General features: G+C 39.3%; 1 protein-coding gene across 2 annotated transcripts; it reads left to right on the top strand.

Annotated features, from left to right (window-relative positions):
- Positions 1-8,073: 8,073 nt before the first annotated feature.
- Positions 8,074-10,853, top strand: LOC148014697 (GDSL esterase/lipase At3g05180-like). 2 transcript variants are annotated; one of them, XM_087667255.1, is made up of 5 exons: positions 8,074-8,625; positions 8,914-9,126; positions 9,227-9,381; positions 9,495-9,765; positions 10,063-10,845. In XM_087667255.1, exons 1-5 carry the CDS (start codon positions 8,310-8,312, stop codon positions 10,356-10,358), a joined length of 1,251 nt encoding a protein of 416 aa, XP_087523381.1. In that variant the 5' UTR covers positions 8,074-8,309; the 3' UTR covers positions 10,359-10,845. The 2 variants fall into 2 exon arrangements, with proteins under 2 accessions (XP_087523381.1, XP_087523382.1); XM_087667256.1 differs by having other exon boundaries at positions 8,423-8,625; positions 8,868-9,126; positions 10,063-10,853.
- The last annotated feature ends 8,230 nt before the right edge of the window (positions 10,854-19,083 follow it).

Genomic DNA, 19,083 nt, shown 5'->3' with positions numbered 1-19,083 from the left:
CACTGAAAGAGATGAAGATTGGGATTGAAGATTTTTTACTTCCAGCAGAGGTGAGATATTTTAAGGAGATGTTGAGTAGAAATGGGAGAGCCTTCCCTTTTTTTCCGCATGAGATAGGCTGCGTTGATCCTAGGGTTGTGACACCTATGGTTATTTTTACCATTCCGCATGTTCCTTGGAATCTACGGCCTATTCCTATGCATAGGGCTCACTTGCCCAAATTAGTAGAGCTTTTGAATGAGTGGATCAGAATGGAAATTCTAGAGCCATCATCAACTCTGTATTCTAATAGATGGTTCATAGTTCCCAAGAAGAATAGGACACTCAGATTTATACAGGACTTACAATCGATGAACAGGGTCAATATATGGAATGTTGGTGCATGACCTATTGTGGATGAGTTCGTAGAAGTTTCTGTTGGACGTGTTATCTATTCACTTGGAGATCTTTATTCTGGCAATGACCAATTCCAGCTTGCCCTTGATAGTAGAGATTTGACTACGATGAAGACACCTTTAGGCCTTGTCCAGATGTGTACACTTCCATAGGGAGCTACTAATTGGGTTGCTTATATGATGAATGGGATGAACAAGGTCTTATGGGATTTTATTCTAGAGCTTACCATCATGATGATTTTCCTATCAATGGTTGTTCAGAGAAAGAGAAGGATGAGACTTTAGATGATCATGGATGCATGTACTTTGTGGCCGTGCATATCAAAGATGTTGAGAGGATTCTTTGCAAGCTAGAGGAAGTGAATTTGACCTTGTCGGGGTTGAAGCCTATTTTTGGTGCCAGAGAGGTTTTGATTGTTGGACATATGTGCAGTTATTATGGCAGGAGGCCTTCCCCTATATATGAAGGTTGATGCCATAGAGAGGATTGTTGAGACTTGCTCTTCTACTTCAGAGGTTCGCAGGTTTCTTGGAGCTTGTGTATTTTATCTTATTTGGATTCCTCATTTCACTCATATTGCAGATGATCTCTACCAGCTCTTGAGGAAAGGGCAACATTTTTCTTGGGACATGAGATACACTATAGCTATGCAGAAGCTGAAGAGATTGTTGAGAGCTACTCTGACTCTTCGAAAAGCAAATTATGAGTGTGGGAGACCTATTGTACTCACTATTGATACTAGTTCTATTGGCATTGGATGAGCTGTTGACCAGGGCGATGCAGATGGGAATATGTATGCCATTCGATTTGGGGCGAAAGTCCTAAATGAGCGGTAGTGCAGGTATCCACATATTAAGAGGGAGCTTTTGGGAGTTGTCATGGCTCTCAAGAATGATAAAGAGTGGTGCTGCTTTGGTGGTTGAGACTAATTGCTTGCCTCTTCTAGGTATGGTCACGAGTTGTTCTACTCCAGACATTGCCATGCTTAGGTGGATTGGGTACATAAAATCCATGAATCTTGAGTTTAGGGCACATAGCAGGTAAAGACAACCGAGTAGCCGATATGCTTTCAAGAGTGAGATATGATGATATGGATTCTTCTTGTACTGATGATGTTGATGATGTGGCTAATCTTTCAGCCATGCATGTTGATCATACTTGTCATGTATTTGCTTTGGAGAGCTTCGATGAGTCTTTGTATATAGGAGAATATTTGCAGATTGGTCGTTATTTGAGTACCATGTCTAGACAGGATGGATAGACTAATGAGGACTTCAAGAAGATCAAGAGGAAGCTTATGGTTTCTTCTTGAGGAGTGGATTGCTTTGGAAGCATCCACGGAAGCAAGGAGGACAGCCATTGAGAGTTGTATGTGACAGAGCTTCACATGTGCGAATCATGAGAGGGTTTCATGAAAGACTTTGGGCAGGACATAGAGCTGTTTAGGCGACCTATGAGAAGATTAGAGAGCACTACTAGTGGAGAGGCATGTATAGAGATATCTCATAATTTGTTGAGATATGCACTGATTGTCAGTTATTTTCTTCAGTGAGGCATAGAGATGAGCTTCACCCTACTTACCCCCTATGTATTCACTACAAGTGGGTTCTTGATTTGATTACTATGCATGTTGGATTGTGGCAGATGCATTACATTTTTTTGGCATGAGAGGATCTCACAAATCAAGTGGAAGGAAGAGCATTGAGGACAAAGACTATGTCAGTGGTCTGTAAGTTCATGTTGGATGATGTTATTTGCAGGTATCGCTACATTGGGAAAATTTCAGCAAATAGAGGTGAGTTGGATGATGATGAGGCTAGGGAGTTTTTCTCTCGCCTTGGCATTAAACTTGGTTTGACTTTAGCATATAATCCAAAAGGCAACATGAAGAGTGAGAGAGGCCATCCACCCATTGTGAAAGCCTTAGCCAAAGCATGTGGTGGACGGGTCAGGGAGTGGCCTAGATTGTTGCCTTACGCCTTATGGGCTCATCACACTACCCACAGTGTGACCTCAGGTTATATGCAAGCTGAGTTGATGTATGGACAGAAACCTGTCATGCTAACATAGACTTGCACACTCACTTGGAGTGCTTTGTCATGGTAGAAGGATGAGATGACTAGAGAGGATCTTTTAGAGGCGGATGTCGTGATGCTGTGCGTCCACCACTGCGAACATGAGGGCAGAGTTTTTCACTAGGAATTCGAACTCATTAGTCAGTGTCATTAGGAATTTGTTTTTTGTTGTGTGTGTCTTTTCATTTGCCATTCAATTTGACTTGTTGGTTTGAAAATTTGATTGCTTGGTTCCATCCTAAATTTTTTGTATTCGCTGAGTAGTACTCATGCAAAAATAACCAGTGTGTATGCCTGTGTGTGTGGTAGCTCATATGGATGCTTGCTTGTGTGTCTACATTGTTTATGTATCCAAAAACTTCTAAAATGATGACAAAGGGTTTTTAGTATATGTAGTTTAATGTCAAGATAAGCGGGAGCTGCCAATCCTATTGGCTCACTGTATGTTGTACATGCAATCAGGAAACACATCCAAGCTGACAAGAACTATGAAACCTGAAGATGGAGACTTAAAGACTCCCAAGGAACAACGTGATGGTGATAATGCTGACAATCGTGAGGCTAATAAGAAAATTGTTGCAGATGCTATGAATGTTTCAAATGCTATAGATGCAAAAGTAGAAACAATGATATTGTCAAGGGTGATAAGACAGAATGATAGACCAGTGACTCAGATGGAAACCTCAACAAGAGTGCAGCTACTTCCAATGTGAATAAACCCAATAAAAACAATAAAGAGGGTTGCAAAGCTTTAGAAAAGATCTAATGTTAGCCATGAAAAAAGCTACGTGCTTTTTGGGAGAGGCTAGTATTTTTGTGCAAAGGGAAGAGAGCGTTATTAGAGGGCGACCGTTTCACTCAAATTCTGCAGGTTTAGCTCACATCAAGGCACACATGAGTTGCATGCTTGTTGATGCAGTTACCATGAAACAAGAGCGTGTGGTCATCTTACTCTATTGGTGTGATGGGGAAACCTCTGTTCTTCTAGATTACAGTAAAGGCTGCCAGCAATTGTAACACAGCTTTATGCAGTGATGTATGCCTATACATTTAGAAAAAGAAATGTGGGGTATGCAAATGTTGGGATGAGCTACGACTCGGTCCTATAACAGAAGGGGAGCACTGGCGCATCATCACTTCAGCATTCTCTTACATACGTATTCTTCATCTTGTCTTTAACATGAATGCACTCTGAAGTCTTGGCATTGTTGAGGGCCTCCAAAATATTGGATTTGGAATAGAGTTTTACGTCTAGTACACACTAGTTTTGATTGTATTGATAGCTATACTGGTTCTAGGTGCCTATCATGTGTTGATTCATTGCTTCAAGTTGGTGCACTATAAGCATGTGACTGTAGTGGACTATGATTGTTTTTCTATTCTTGGAGTATGGAGCATGGATGTAAAATCTGAGAATTGACTAATAGTTCTTGTTGGTTATCTTTCTGTCGTACTAGAAGCATGTAATATTGAAGTCGTGTAGGGATGGGTGTTACTAGAAGCCGCTGCTCTGGAAATCAAATTTGGCGTAAGCATAGGATGGATGACCACGTTTCCAGGAAGAGAATTGTCTAGTTTCATCATCTTTCCACTTGTGTCATCAGAATGAATTGATCAAAAGCCAAAAGCCAAACCAAAAATCACACAAGGAGCTCAAGAGGCAACAGTCCACAGTGGGCAAATATGGAGATAACATGAAGCTTGGCACTCCTTGCATGGATTTAGAGGTATTCAAAGAGATAAAAGATGCTTCTATGATTAGGCACATCTTTTCTCTATATCATCGGCATTACCACATCAATTTGAACGTGTAGATCCAACATGGAAGCATCACATGATGCACTCAGCAAAAGCCAAGCTCAAAGGATCATTAGCACAACAACATGCATTATCTCAAGTTTACCCCATGTCATGGTGAATGATAGAACATTACAAGAAACCACTATGGTTAAATCACATGATCATGCTCGTTGAATTCCCAAAACTCTTCTAACCTATTGTCAACTAAATCTTCTTCCTCAACTATGATATTTCTTATGATGTTGAATTTGTATATGAAGAGTTGGAGAGGCTCATGCTAATCTCAGAGAGGTCTTTCTGGTTAGGGTAGATTACTTTGGATTGGAGCTCCTATATTGCCATCGAGATAGTCTCCTCTATCATTAAAGAGTTTGGACTTTTTATGCATTGTTGAAAACTGCAATACATGAGACCTTTGTCATCAAATCTATTGTTTTGAATCAATCTTGATCTTGCTCCCATCTCGCATAGCATCCCTGCGATGATGAGCGACTTTCATGAACTCCTATAGGTATTCCATGCGAAAACGCGCGCGCGCGCGCGCGCACACACACACACACACACACACACACACACACACAAGTTTTGCACATGATACACAAAGATATACTCTCCTTGGTAGAACAACTTGGTTTTAACCACACTTGGAGAATGAATAATATACATCATGTATTATGTCTCACACCACAAGTCTTAGATCCAAGATGTGTTCTCATTGAGACTATTACTATAATTTAAAGATGATATAGTCACACTCTAAGTATAGACACTTGAATTCGTAATGTAAGAAATACTTCTTGCTTTACCACTATTCTTGAGGTTGGAAGCATAATTCTATGAAGTGAAACCTCCTCATTATAGCATACCATTTTGCAATATGAGCTATAATCATTGTTAACTTGAAAGAATTTGTTCCTTGGTAATGTATATCTACTTGCTCGCTTTAATGCGTTGAACTAAAGCTTAACACTTATATGCTAATTGAAGTATAGCCAATACTTGGGCTTGCCATTGGTAGCTGGCTTCTGCATCATTGGCTAAAAGCTAATTTGCGAGCCGGCTTCATTGATGAGGCTAGCAACTAGTTAGGCATGTCACCCTCTACCTAGGCTAGTTCTCAACCATAGCAAAAAACATTGAAAAGTAGGAAAAACTTATGACTTTTGCTTTATGGGATAGGCCTAGACTTTATGGAATGAACTTACACTACCCAAGGGACTGATAGGGCATGGACCACAAATATCCGAATGAACAAGAGCTAAGGGCTCATCGTGCACGTAGAGCCAAATATTTTATGCATTTTACGAGTCTACATGCCATATAAACAATGATCACATGAATCAAAATATGAAAAGTCCAAGGGTAGAAGATACTACAAACAAGTCAAGACTTTTATTCCTTCTAGGGACATATACCTAAGACAGTGATGCCAAAGAAATACATGTGGAAGATCAGTCATAGCCAAAACATGATTTAACACAGCATATTGTGGACTAATACTAGGATGACAATTGATATGGCCTCTTGCTAATGTCCTATGAAACCTAAAACCTTGGGGGATATCCGAATGAACCACTATGCAATGGATGGACCTCGCAATAACTACACTTGCAAGTTTGAATGGGTGGACACAGCCCTATCCATATGAAATACTGAGGTAATCTAAATCTTAATACTATATTATTTTCACTATAGGTTCGAAAAGCCCCGAACCTACCCCCTTTTCCAAACTTCCCTTATTTAATCAAAACCCCTTCCCCTCCCCTCTTTCTCACATGTAATATCTCATTTTCTCTTCCCCCTTCCCTTTTTCATTAAAGCCTCTCCCCCCTCATCTCCCTTTTTAAAATTAAAAACCCCTCCCCTCTCTCTCACTTATAATCTCTCTCTTTCTTTTCCCCCTCCCCTTTTTAATTAAATTCCTCCCCCCTCCCCCCCTCTCTCTCATGTATAGGGCCTAGGTTTCTCTCTCTCTCTCTCTCTCTCTCTTAGTTAGATTAAACTTTTAATTTAATATTTTTAAATTAAACATTTTGAAATCTTTTTTAATTTAAAGTTTTTCAAACATAAGTTTTCACACACTTTGAGAGAGAGAGAGAGAGAGCAAAAAAGAAAGAAGAGAAGAGGGAGGGAGGGAAACAGAGGGGGAGCAAAGAGAAAGAGAATTATAGAGAGAGGAAATATAAAATTTAAGAGAGAGAGAGAGAGAGGGAAAAAGAAGAAAGGAAAAGAGAGGAGAGAGGGGGAGAGAGACAAAGAGAATAAAATGAGAGAGAGAATTATAGAGAGAGGAAAGATAAAATTTAAAAGAAAGAGAAAAGAAAAAAGAGAAACTTTCTTTTTAATTAAAATAAGGATATATATATATATATATACATACATATATATATATATATACATACATATATATATATATATACATATACAAAGAGCAAAAAAAAAAGATTAGAGGGAGGGAGAGGGGGAACAAAGAGAGAGAGAAGAAAAAAGGAAAAGAGATGAGAGAGGGGGGAGAGAGAGAGAGAAGAAATTTAAAAGAGAGAAAAGAAGAAGAGAGAGAATTCGAACACAAAGAAATGAAATATAAAATTTAAAAAAAGAGAAAAGAAAAAAATTTTAAAAGAGAAGAAAAAAAAAGAAAAAAGAGGAAAGAGAAAGAAAAGAGAGGAGAGGGGGGAGAGAGAGAGAGAAAAACAAGAAGAAGAAAGAGGAGAAGAGGAAGAGAGACGGGGAAAAAGAGAAAATAGAAAAGTCTTTTTTAAATTTAAATATTTTAGAGAGACATAGAGAGAGAATATAAAATTTAGAAGAGAGAGAGGGAGATAAGAAAAAGATAAAATTTAAGAGAGAGAGAAGAAAAAAAGGGAAATTAGGAGAAAGGGGAGGAGAAGAAAAGGGGGCGGAGAGAGAGAGAGAGAGAGAGAGAGAGAGAGAGAGAGAGAGAGAATATAAACATAAAGAGAGAATTATATGTAGGGAAAAGATAAAATTTACATACTTTAAGAGAGACTGAGGGAAGCGGGGAGAAAGAAAGTGAAAGAAGAAGAAGAAGAGAGAGAGAGAGAGAGAGAGAGAGAGAGAGAGAGAGAGGGAACATGTAGAGAGAATTATAGAGAGAAGGAAAAGAGAGGGGAGAGAGAAGAAAAGCGCAAAGAGAAGAAAAGGAAAGAGAGAGAGAGAAAAGAAAAAAATTAAAAAGAGAATAAAGAGAGAGAAAGAAGAAAAAAAAAGAAAAAAAGAGGAGAGGGAGAGAGAAAGAAAAGAGAGGAGAGAGGGGCGAGAATAAAAAGAGAGAGAAAATTAGACATAGGGAATTTGAGTGAGAGAGAGAGAGAGAGAGAGAGAAAAGAGGAGAAAGAAAGATGAGAAATGGATTGTTGAGCGAAGTTGCCGCGAAGCGACCTAGTGTTTTGTGTGCACGAAGCGCGCGTGGAATGCTAGTGATCTATTATTGAGATAAGCGTTCTTTGAAAGGTAAAACATTGTACCGAGGCAAAATGAAGATTCACTAAGCAATCACCAAGGCTAATGAAAACACCAAATTGCCCAAAGTGGCCTTGATGAACTAGCCACTCATTTACTCAGCTTGTTATTGGTAGGTCTGATGATGTATTAAGGCACCATGTTTCAATGCGCCTTCATTGTTGTTTTGCTATTTTGATAGCCTTTTCCTCTTGCTATTTTTCTCGTGCCTTTTAGAGCAGTTTGAAAATTTTTAAGGCCATGGAACATGCACTATTTTCACTACATGCTCCTAGTTTTCTTCATCACGTTTATATCAAAAGCAGGGTGTGTATAATCAATCGCTGCCTTCCCTTCTTCATTAAGGATATTATAAACCTTATGACCATTGTTCTCTATCTTCCTCATGCCCATCTCCCTCTCACAGTAGAGTGCACTTGCATTCACTGTGGGGGTACCTAAACACCATGGCTTTACAGGTGCCCTGACTACGTGCGCTTGCGTGGGTCCTGACACAGTATCTACAGTGTGGGACAGAGACGGACATCTGAGAGAGAGAGAGAGAGAGCGAGCGACATGGCCAAGCGGTCATCGGATCCACATTCAACCTACTGCTTGGCTATGGCGGCTCTTCTGCTCCATACCTTCATTCCGAGCATTGGTGGGAGTTCTTCTTCTTCCTCGAACGGTTCTTTGGACTCCATTGCTGCTGCTGCAAGGCATTGCACAGGAACTCCTCTGTTTGTATTTGGGGCGTCCATGATGGACGTCGGCGAGAACGCGCAAGCGATGCCGCTGCGCTCTCGTGCAGAGTTCCCGCCTTATGGCATTGACTACTTCCCCAAGCCCTCTCGGCGTTTCAGCAATGGCCGCCTCATCGTGGATTTCCTCTGTAAGAACCTGTAGGCTTCTTCTTCGGAGATTTGCTTGCTTGATTCTTGCATCTGTGTGAGCGAGGTCCTGTTTTGGTATTTCTTTTGCTTGCTCTGCTGTCTGATTGTCATTCTTTTTGATCCATCTGCTTATCCTGCGGTCTGATTGTGAAGGAGGAGAGTCTTATTATTTCTGGGTTTTGTTAGTTTTGTTGCCTGGTTGCTGCTTTAATGGCGCTCTCATTTTGTTGTATTTTTAAAGCTCTCTTGTTTTGGAATGTGCTGTGGGCATCCTTCTTCGGAGGCAGCTCAAGGGCTTGGCAATGGCTTAGGTGACCCTTTCCTGCTGTCCACGAGGCCTAGCTTCACTTGTGGTGTCAATTTCGCATCCTCTGGTGCGCACATCGCCAATACCACTGTTTCTGGGGACGGGAGCAGCAGCATTGGCCTTTTCTCAATGTCTGTACAAATTGATCAGTTTCGTGCATTCAAATCCAGATTGAATGCATCAAGATTTGAAGGTCTGTTTTTCTGCTATTTCCCCAGTGTCTTTTGAGGTGCAGAGAGAGGGGAGGGGGTAGGGGGGTGTCTTGTTTGAATACTCGCATGATGGCACTGCAGACCTCAGTTCTCCCTCTTTACAAGACTTCATAGATGGAGTATACCTTCTAGAGTTTGGCCACAATGACTACACAAAGTTTGTGGACCTCTACCCAGCCTACAACACTTATGGGAACGTGAGCAACACACTTGCTACCTTGGAAACAGGACTGAAGGTTGGGCTCTATGTCTAGCTTTTTAAATGATGGTTTCGATTGTACGCTGAATCATCCAATAAAAGGAGCAGAGATTGTTGTTAGATTTTACTGAGAGTGAAAGCGCCGTGCAGAGGCTACATGCGGAGGGGGCAATGAACATTGTTGTGATGAACTTGATACCCTTGGGATGCACTCCCTTGATGCTAGCCATCAGAGACCCTCCAACTGCAGAACAAGACGAGTATGGATGCTTTGCTGCTTTCAATGAGTTTGTTGATCTTCATAATGCAGGCCTTGAAGACCTGCTGCAGCAGTTGGCTGATGAGCTACCTTCCGCGAACTGGACTCTGTTTGACATCAATTCCATATTTTGGGATGCTATACAGGACCCTGAGAAGTATGGTAAGCACTGTTTTGAATTTTCCTTCACATTCACAGTCCAAGGAGCAAGCTTATTATACAATGCACTAATGCCCACATTAAAACAGTTGGATAAACAATTGTTGTGCTAATTTAATGACAGAAGGAATTGGTAAGGTGAGAAACTTAGCCATTCCACATGGAAGTTAATGTTGTTGTCCTGTTTTGTTGTGTGGCCTTTTCTAAGACTAACTAGCTAGGCATGTTTATGCGCCTAGTATACTGTCAACTGGGACTTGAATCTTCCAGTCCAGCACTAAGCAAGGTCTAAAGATGCAGGTCTTAAATATTATCGCAAAGCTTGTTGTGGAGCTGGTGGAGGAGACTACAATGTAGTGGCAGGTATTCTGTGTGGTCAATCAGGTTATATAGATGGTGTATATACACGAGCATGGAGATGTGACGATCCTTCTTTGTATATGTTTTGGGACACAATACATCCAGTAGAATCGTTTGCCAAAATTGTTGCAAATGGCTTCCTTACTGGTGAATACTTGAGAAGTTTCACAGCATCCACTGCTAGGATGGGTTTATCTTGTGGACAATCCAGAAAACCATTCAGAAGAGAATGTTAGTTAGCCAACTCTCTCTCTCTCTCTCTCTCTCTCTCTCTCTCTCTCTGTGTCTCTCTCATATCCAAAACTACTGCAGCAGTTGGAGCTCTTGATATCTATACCGACCAATAACTTCACCCACTTGATGGGCCGAGTCTTGACTAAAGCTCGTTATAAACATGGTGTTTTGCGATGCTCGTCACATCTCGCACGGGTGAGAAAGATGGAGTCTAACGGCCCAAGAGTGGTGGAAGTAACTCCCTGAGACAACCCATGCAAAAGTGGTAGCATGCTGACATTTTGAACCCACGAATTCTCCATTCGCACACCAGTTATAATTTGTCTATCCATTGCGCCATTGTGTCTCGGAGAATCAATAGCTTTGACCTTTTAAAGCAAACGGGCAATTTCACTGCTTTGTCCTCCTCGTATGTCACGTCATGCAACTGTTAACGCTTTTTGCATGGTTTACCACTTTCACATTGGTTTTTAAACGTGCAGCCAAAGGATGTTAATATCTATATCTTTTTTCTCGCTTTTACAAGTTCAGCTACTTTATGTTTTGGAATGATTTTTTTGTTGTTTTTTAAGGTTAAACAAGGAAAATATGTGTACACCCAAAATTGAAGAAAAGTTTAAACGCATGAAAGCTTTTAGCCTTTTCAAGTTTGTAAACTGCAAAAGCTTGAGCTGTTGGCTCTCTCAAAGGATGACTTACTGCATGAGGTGTGGGTGGATCAAGCAAACATGGATCTAGCAATAGTGGGAAGGTATACCCTCATGCAGTACTACAACACAGAATCGGCTCCATTGGCCTCACTTTGGGCCATGACCAACTATCCCAAGATCAAGGCTTGCATGAGGGAGATGCTAGCCTTCGACTATAACCTGCTCTTCGCTTCGCATCTCACCTACTTTCACATCTCCAAGCAAGGCATTTGCTCCAACGGCATTGCCTTGCACATGAGAGTGCCATCCATGATGCACGGCTTCACAATCATAGAGAATTTCATGGTCTTTCCAAGGTGGTTTGCAATCCGCGCTCCGTGTTAGTACTAGGGCACTCGCCTATAGTGTGCAACACTAAGAAGAAGCCTCGCTTCAAGGTCCTCTAGCAGGAAACAAAGAATGATTGCGGCATTCTCTAGTGGTTTGATGTCTCATCATCTTGATCATCGCATGTGTCGACTATGTGCTCCTTGGCAGCCTATAGAACTTATAGGTCACCCTCACCAAGGTTTAGTTGAACCTTGCTAGTGTCCAAGTCATCTCGCACACGTCCTTCTGACCTCAACCTTGAGATGGGCAACATCAACAACAACTTTTCGGGTAGGCAGAATCGGTTCATGTGCTTGTATTGTATCTTTGGCAGGGATCATAGAGGGTTAGTGCAAGAGTAATGAGTAAGGAGGAGCAAGAGGGAGATAATGTAACATGAGAGGAAGGAGGACGATGAATGAGAGAGAGAGAGAGAGAGAGAGGCATACTAGAAGTAATTACATGTTGAATGGAGATAAGGGACCCATGGGCAAATTGTAAGACAACAAGGCAGCAGTAGCTGCCATCGTGGTCTAATTATGTAGTATTAGTAATAGTTAATTAGATATACTTATGTAGTATTAGTGCTAGTTAATAGTTAATTAGTAGTTGTAGTATTAGAGTTTGACTTATCTAGTATTAGTAATAGATAATTAGATAGACTTATGTAGTATCTGTACTAGTTAATAGTTAATTAGTAATTGCAGTATTAGTAATTAGACTTATTAGTAATATTAATAGTTATAGTATATAAGTTAATTACTTACACTGTTGTAATATTAGTATTTGTAAGGTGAAGCTAGCGAATCGCTTAGATGTTAATGAGGTGTTGAGGGATTGCTAGTTCTATCTATGTTGTATTAGTAATAGTTAATTAGATAGACTTATGTAGTATTAGTAGTAGCTAATTGTTAATTAGTAGTTCTAATATTAGTAATAATAGTAGTACTTAATTAGTTAGACTTATTAGTAACTTTGATAGTTCTACTGTAATTAGTAATTTAGATGCACTTTTGTAATATCAATAGTATTTGTAATAGTCAGTATATAATTTATAGTTGCAGTATATTAGTAGATAGACTTATGTTAGTTAATAGTTAAATAGTAGTGAAATGAAAATAAAATAAAATCTTTTGAACGTATGGCAAAAACAAAAGCGTAATGAACTTTCGAATGTATTGAGAAAAATAAAACCGTAAAACTTCAATAAATCGAATATTTTGAATGGATAGGAGAGTGGCACCTTTTATAATCATTTAATACGAAGAGATTTGTGTCAACTCTTCAATATGTTATATAGTATGTTTTCTCATTTCATTTTGTTTTTATGAGTTTTTGAAGTGTTATTATTGTTAACGATCTCTTGATCGTATGGCGAAAATGAAAGCATAATGAACTTTTGAACATGTTGAAAAAAATGAACATGTAAAACTCTAAGAAAATTGATATTTTGAATGGACGAAGAACGTTATCTTCTCTTATAATTATTTAATTACAAAGAGATTTGTGTTAACTCTTCAACATATTATATAGTATATTTTCTTGTTTCATTTAGTCTTTTTAAGTTTTTGAAGTATTATTATTATTTATTTATTTTATTAGAATTGCTATTAATAAGAAAAAAATCCTTATATGTTGAAAAATAAAACTATTTTTAAAAAAAATGAAATTACAAAGTATAGCATTTTTTTGCGAATAAATGTACTATAATTTTATGATAAAAACATATTGTTTTCATTAGCATCAATGGACGCTGCAAAGAAACAAAGTCACAATGCATCCTTCAAGACTTCTAGAAAAAGAAAAACTATGGCTCCTAGAAAAATATCACTAAAGTCGTTTACTGTAATTTTGTACAACATAGAAAAATACGAATCATCTTGGGGGTGGAATGTGAAAGTGTCACTCGAAGACTAATAATGTGCGCATCTTGTGATATAGTCACAGTGCAACATCATGCTTTCAACTCGCAAAAGAACAATCGATCTATAGAAGAATCAACTACATGTCACCATGCATGTAAGAAGCTTAACTAAATGAGCATGTAAAAAGCTTAACAAAATGATCCTTGTATAGATAACTAAATGCTGATCATATCTTGTGAAGAAAGAGAGAAACAAATGCATGGTGTCACTCTTATTAGACTACACAAAACGAATTCTCAATGCAAAGTTGTTAGAGCTTCAACTATTGAGCATTATTGATACATCCATCTTGGTTTGCAAAACGATAAGAGTGATTGCGGACGAAACCTTGGACCGTCAATCTATTCTCGATAACCCTCTAGTCTCTTGGAATGATTGATCGCTTTTGCAGCTATCTACTAGAATTGACTTGACTTCATTTGATATTGCGGATGTGTTTGCTTTTCATATGCTACATAATCCATTGATTCAGAAGTACATGGCCATAGTAGAATATCCACATCCAAGGACAGGGCTTTGCATCCTTAGTAAGCAATCCATCGAAAGGATTATAGAGCTCCATTGTAAAAGCTGTCTATAAAGGGACATCGACAACTACAAGCACGCAAACAAACACAGTACTAATGAAGAGGTTGTGAAGTACATCCTTCGATACAGTGTTCTTGCCTCAATATCAAGATCCCAATCTTCGCATCGACGTAACTTGAATGACCTTATCACAATGGTCAGCGCATAGGGAATGCCTCATTTCTTCCTCATGTTTATTGCAGACGAGGTCACTAGTATAAGATGGGTTGAGATCAACAAGTTGCATCGCAAAGGGGCTTGAATTCACATGCAAAGACTATCTTGTCGAGTGTGCCATCCTCTTTCACACCTGGTTCCATCTTTTCTTCAAGCAGTACATTCTTAGCATAGTTATCTGCGTAGGCCATGTCTAGAACCATGTCATTAGGTATGAGATTCAACATAGGGGCTTCTTACATGCATACGTAATTCTATTGTTACATGAGGCAGATGTTGCAAATACGACTAATGAGATATGCGTGTACATTTCATCCAACAACAATCGGTATAGTTCGACAAGAAAACTAAGAGCCCTCGTCGTGACAAAGTAAATTCATAGGTGCCATTGTGCCTACTATATAAGCAAAAGTAATGGCCACGGTAAATGCAAGCACGGATTTTTGTACTCTAGCTATGAAGATAATTGATGAGGTATTATATGCCAATTCATAGAAGGAAGGCTTGGGAAACCCTCCCAAGATAAGCTTATTAAAACTATGTTTGTAGTATAGAACAACAAAAAGAACTAGCTTAATGGATAGTCACTTAGTAGTTAAGTGCACTTGGGTGATGACACTATCGGGATGGGTGACCTCTTGGGAAGCTTTTCTTACAGGCTAGTGGGAGTTTATCGCGTGTAGTGCTAACTATTCCAATGAAGCTTTCGTGTAGTCCATTGCCAAGTATGCCAAGGCCAAGATACCAAGGTCTATGTCTTGGTCGCTGCCTTAGTCGTGGGCCTAGGAGCGACGCCCACCCAATGACGTAACGCATCTTCACGCTACATTCCAAAAACAGAGCCCCCTCTCTGATATCATTGATAATGTCATCAAAAACGCTAAAAGCAAGTGTTTTCTCTTTATCTCCCCTCTCGATAAGTACTATATAAATAGGGATAGAGCGTCACATCAAAACAACCCATGTAGAAGTGTCTCTAATGTTGACGCGACAAAGCTCTGCTACAATCAACTGAGCCTCTCTCTCACTCTCCACACCTATGAGGAAGCGCTACTCAAATCCATCAAACTTCTTTCATGGCTCCCAAGAGACCTCAAGATGATAAGGGAGGTTGTGCTTGGAGAGCTTTCCAACTCGCAGAAGTAGTTGTTGTTCAGGAAACTCAACATGAAGCTGAAGCGCAAGAGGAAGTTACCCTTGAATCCATTCAACCTGAAGGATCGGTTATTCCATAATAAATCAAGGTTGCAATCATACCTCGTAATCATGATGGATGGCCGAACGGAGATAATTAGGTTTAGTACATAAGAAAATGATTACTTTTAAGCTATTTACAAATTTCTCTTTTTTTGCATCTTCTGATAAAATGAGGGATAAGTTAGTAATGTTAGAAAAGCCCATAGGATAAGTCTGTTACATAGATTATGATTAGTTAAAACGTACTTAAACTTAGAAAAACACGTTAGTATTATCAATTGATTTTTAAGAAAGAACACGAGAATTGATGATGGGATAGATTCTATACATCGCATATATTAACAAGTGTGCTAAAAATGTTTTATGGTTACGATTGCTTTTGGATTTGTGAATGATGAATTATCTCTTATGATTCCACACTTATAACAGCTGGATGAGTTGTGGTTTGTGGTGGTTCAGGATGTGGGGTCCCCAACCTAATGCTCCCTGACACTCTCTGTGGAGTGTGGAAAAACTCACTTATGGGATGAGGATTCTATGCTTCCGAGGGAGGTAGGTGTTTTTGGTTTTTAATCACTCGAGCACTTGAGAGGGCAAAGGGTTGAGTGATAAGTGTCCTTGCTATATAGGACGGCTCTTGAGGCTCAGGAAAGCTTGGAGGGGCTCTGAGCTAGTAAATTTCTTGTTGACCGTGGACGAAGTGCGATCATGTACAACCCAATCCCAAGGGATTGGAAGGTCCTGCTATCCTAGGTGGACAATGTCTTTTTGCGAAAAGATGGTTTTGTATCATTCTGTGGAGTGATGGTTCTGCTTGTTATTATGAAATAAAGTATTTGATTTTTGAATTGCTTGTTATGTGCTAAAGATTGAGTTTAACAAACCTAGTTTAATTGAGTAATAAAAGGAAGTTGTTTTTATATGTCCAAACAACATGATAGTATGCTTTGCTAATTAGAAAACTAAATCAAACCCAATCAAAGAAAGTGGGAGACATCGATCCTGACGATCGAATGCCTATGGCTGGGTGGACTTGATAAGTTTGGTAACTTTCCAACACTAGATAGAGTTGATTAAATCGTGATCCTTCCAATATCAGTAGGATTATTTACTAGGTTTATCGTTTTAGGGGGCTAGAGTTGAGATTTTTCCTTATGGGTAGGGGGATCGAGCTACACTCTCCCCCGTCTCTCACTCTCTTTAAACCAAGTGTGGTGTAAACCTCACTCATGCCTTCGACTAATTACAAAGTGATCTTTCTTAGGTGGGTCTTAGAATGTTGTTAGGGGTCACTTATCCACGCTTCCCCTATGAAGTAGAATTGAGATTCCCATGTTTAACTAAGTCATAGGTTTCCCATGGGAAGACTGGATGGTGATATGCATGGATATGAATTTCAGTCGACTAGTAAGAGGACTCCTCCGGGTCTATTGGAGGAGGCACCTCACACATGGTATCAGGGCCTAGGTTTCAAAAGAGCTTTTAGTGTAAGGTTAAGTAGTCAACGTGTAAAAGGAATTAATAAAAATAATACTTTTTTGAAGAAAATTGTTGATTATCTTGCACTAACACTAGCATACACATTGTGCCCACATGAACTTAGCGATGAGGAAGCTACACGTTTGCGGATATTTTTTCCATCGTGTATCAAGTAGCCTTAAGGTCGAATAATTTCTCATACTGCAAGAAGGCTATATTTAAGATAATGGAAATGATTTTTATTTCTCCAATTGTATTGCAATCTTATTCTAACTCATGGTACATGAGAGATTTCTCGCCAAGGAATAGGTCACATATGGGGATATATTGTGGGCATAACATTTTTCTTCATTATGAGCTATGGAGGATTTGATGGGCTGAACAACTACGGATAGTTAAGATATACCTTTTGTTTAGTGCCTTTATTGAACAGTCATTATTAGACATTGGGAATGAGCCTATACTTGAAACCTTGTGGGTATATCGGAAAGTGCTACAAATAGTACCACACGAGAGAGTTGTAGTGCCAAGGCGGCCTTATTTTGGCACGGGATATTTTGGTTATCCCCAAGAGCCACCATATTATGTTGTTTGCCATGTACATGAGAAAAGAATCCATAAGATGGTGCGTTGGTAGATCATAGTATAATCAATATATATTTGTAAATACTTTTCATAAATATAAAGTCTTGAAGAGTGAGTTATGAGCTTATGATGATAGCTGAGTTGCTTTGACAAGTTAATGATGAAGTACACTTTATGCAATTGATTTTTGAGATTATCTATTTTACTGCTTGACAGTCAAACATGTTGGAATTAAGAGAGAGCGTAATGGCTATCTTAGAGAAGACTCCTCCATGGAGTTGTTTAAGCTTACAAAGGGGCTACAATTGGAGCCCACACCAACTTGGGGACGGGACGACCCTTACTTTTACTTAGACTCAACTTTGTACGAAGATGTGAAAGTCCATCTCATGTTGTTAAAATGGCTTGAAGAACTGAAACTAGTTCGATGTTTCTTATTTGAAGGGCAAAGGATTAATGATATTGTGATAATTAATGGGGAGACAATGACCCTACTTCGTTGGCTGTATGAACAAGTCATCCAAATTATACCTCTCGATCATATAGTAGTTCGTGGGAGACATACTCAAAATGACTACTCTGTGAGAGGATACCCTCCTTTACACTCGGTTTATAGAGCCTTAGAGACAGATAAGAAATCCCCTTACTTTGTAAATGTATCATTACTCGAAATCCATGACTGATCTCCATTGTATTTTTTCTTTTGAAAAAATAAGATTACCTTATTTTCTAAAGTTAACTAAGAGAGAGTAAGTAATTTAGCTCTTGGAAAAACAAATCTAACATTCAGCTTGTGTGGTAATTAGAATCGCCAACTAGTGCGAATTGATGAAACACACAAGGAACTCCAAGGGAAGAAGTTTCTTCTTAAGCAGACACCGTCACCTAGGTTTAGTACGAAGGACCCAAGGTGGAGCAAGATGTAGAAGCTTGGATTGAGGCTATGGACGACTATTTTCTAGCCGCTAAAACTATTGCTGGAAATCAGTCTATGACTGCTCGTCTTCGTCTTATTGGCGAAGCTAAGCTTTGGTGGAAACAATTTTGTCGAGATAAAGGGGTAACAGAAGCTTCCCAAACTTGGGAGCAGATCAAAGAAGCTATGAAAGGACGTTATCTTACCCTATCTTTTGAATCAATCAAGATGAATGAATTCTACAACTTATGATAATTAAATCTAACCTTGGAAGGATACTATTCTAAGTTTGTGAGTCTACGCAAATATGCACCCCCAATGACAGCATCTCAATAGATTGTAAGGTTCTGCCAAGGACTAAATCCACCCTTGGATACTCGCCTTGAATCAATGAGATTGATGACCCTTGAAGATGCTCTTATGCAAGCAAAGCCTATGGATAAGAAAATTGCTCGAAATGGCCAAAGGAACTGCCCAATAAACAACTATGGAAGGAGCTACCCAAACCGTGGTGTCGACATGGCCAATTCTAGAGGAAATGGTAGAGCTAATGCAATCACCCAAGGACCAAATGGGATAGGCAACATGCAGTGCTACCAGTGTGGAAGGATTGGATACCTAAGGGAAAATTATCCTAGCCGTCCTCAAAATCCTAATCTAAATTACGTTGTTTATAATCTTGATTGATTGTGGCCGCACTCGTTCCTTTCTTGAACCCAAAACAGTTAAAAGATTGCATCTAAAATCTAGGGGGACAAGGCAAATGATAGTAGAATTGGCTAGTGGGAAGGAAATTGCCTTAAGTGAAACTGTAGGAAAACTTCAATTTGAGTTAGACAGCCATACAACTGAAGCAAAATTT

This window comes from Lygodium microphyllum, chromosome 25 (assembly GCF_053477565.2).
Source record: "Lygodium microphyllum isolate KBCC chromosome 25, Lygodium_microphyllum_v1.1.10, whole genome shotgun sequence".
NCBI lineage: Eukaryota > Viridiplantae > Streptophyta > Polypodiopsida > Schizaeales > Lygodiaceae > Lygodium > Lygodium microphyllum.
Note: the sequence above shows the minus strand (reverse complement) of the source record. Positions and strands in the feature narration are given on the sequence as shown.

Excerpts from the sequence above, each read along its gene's own strand:
- LOC148014697 (XM_087667255.1), top strand. The coding sequence starts at position 8,310 with ATGGCCAAGCGGTCATCGGATCCACATTCAACCTACTGCTTGGCTATG. Across the intron at positions 9,127-9,226 it reads GAATGCATCAAGATTTGAAG|ACCTCAGTTCTCCCTCTTTA; the intron begins GTCTGTTTTTCT and ends ATGGCACTGCAG. Across the intron at positions 9,766-10,062 it reads ACAGGACCCTGAGAAGTATG|GTCTTAAATATTATCGCAAA; the intron begins GTAAGCACTGTT and ends CTAAAGATGCAG.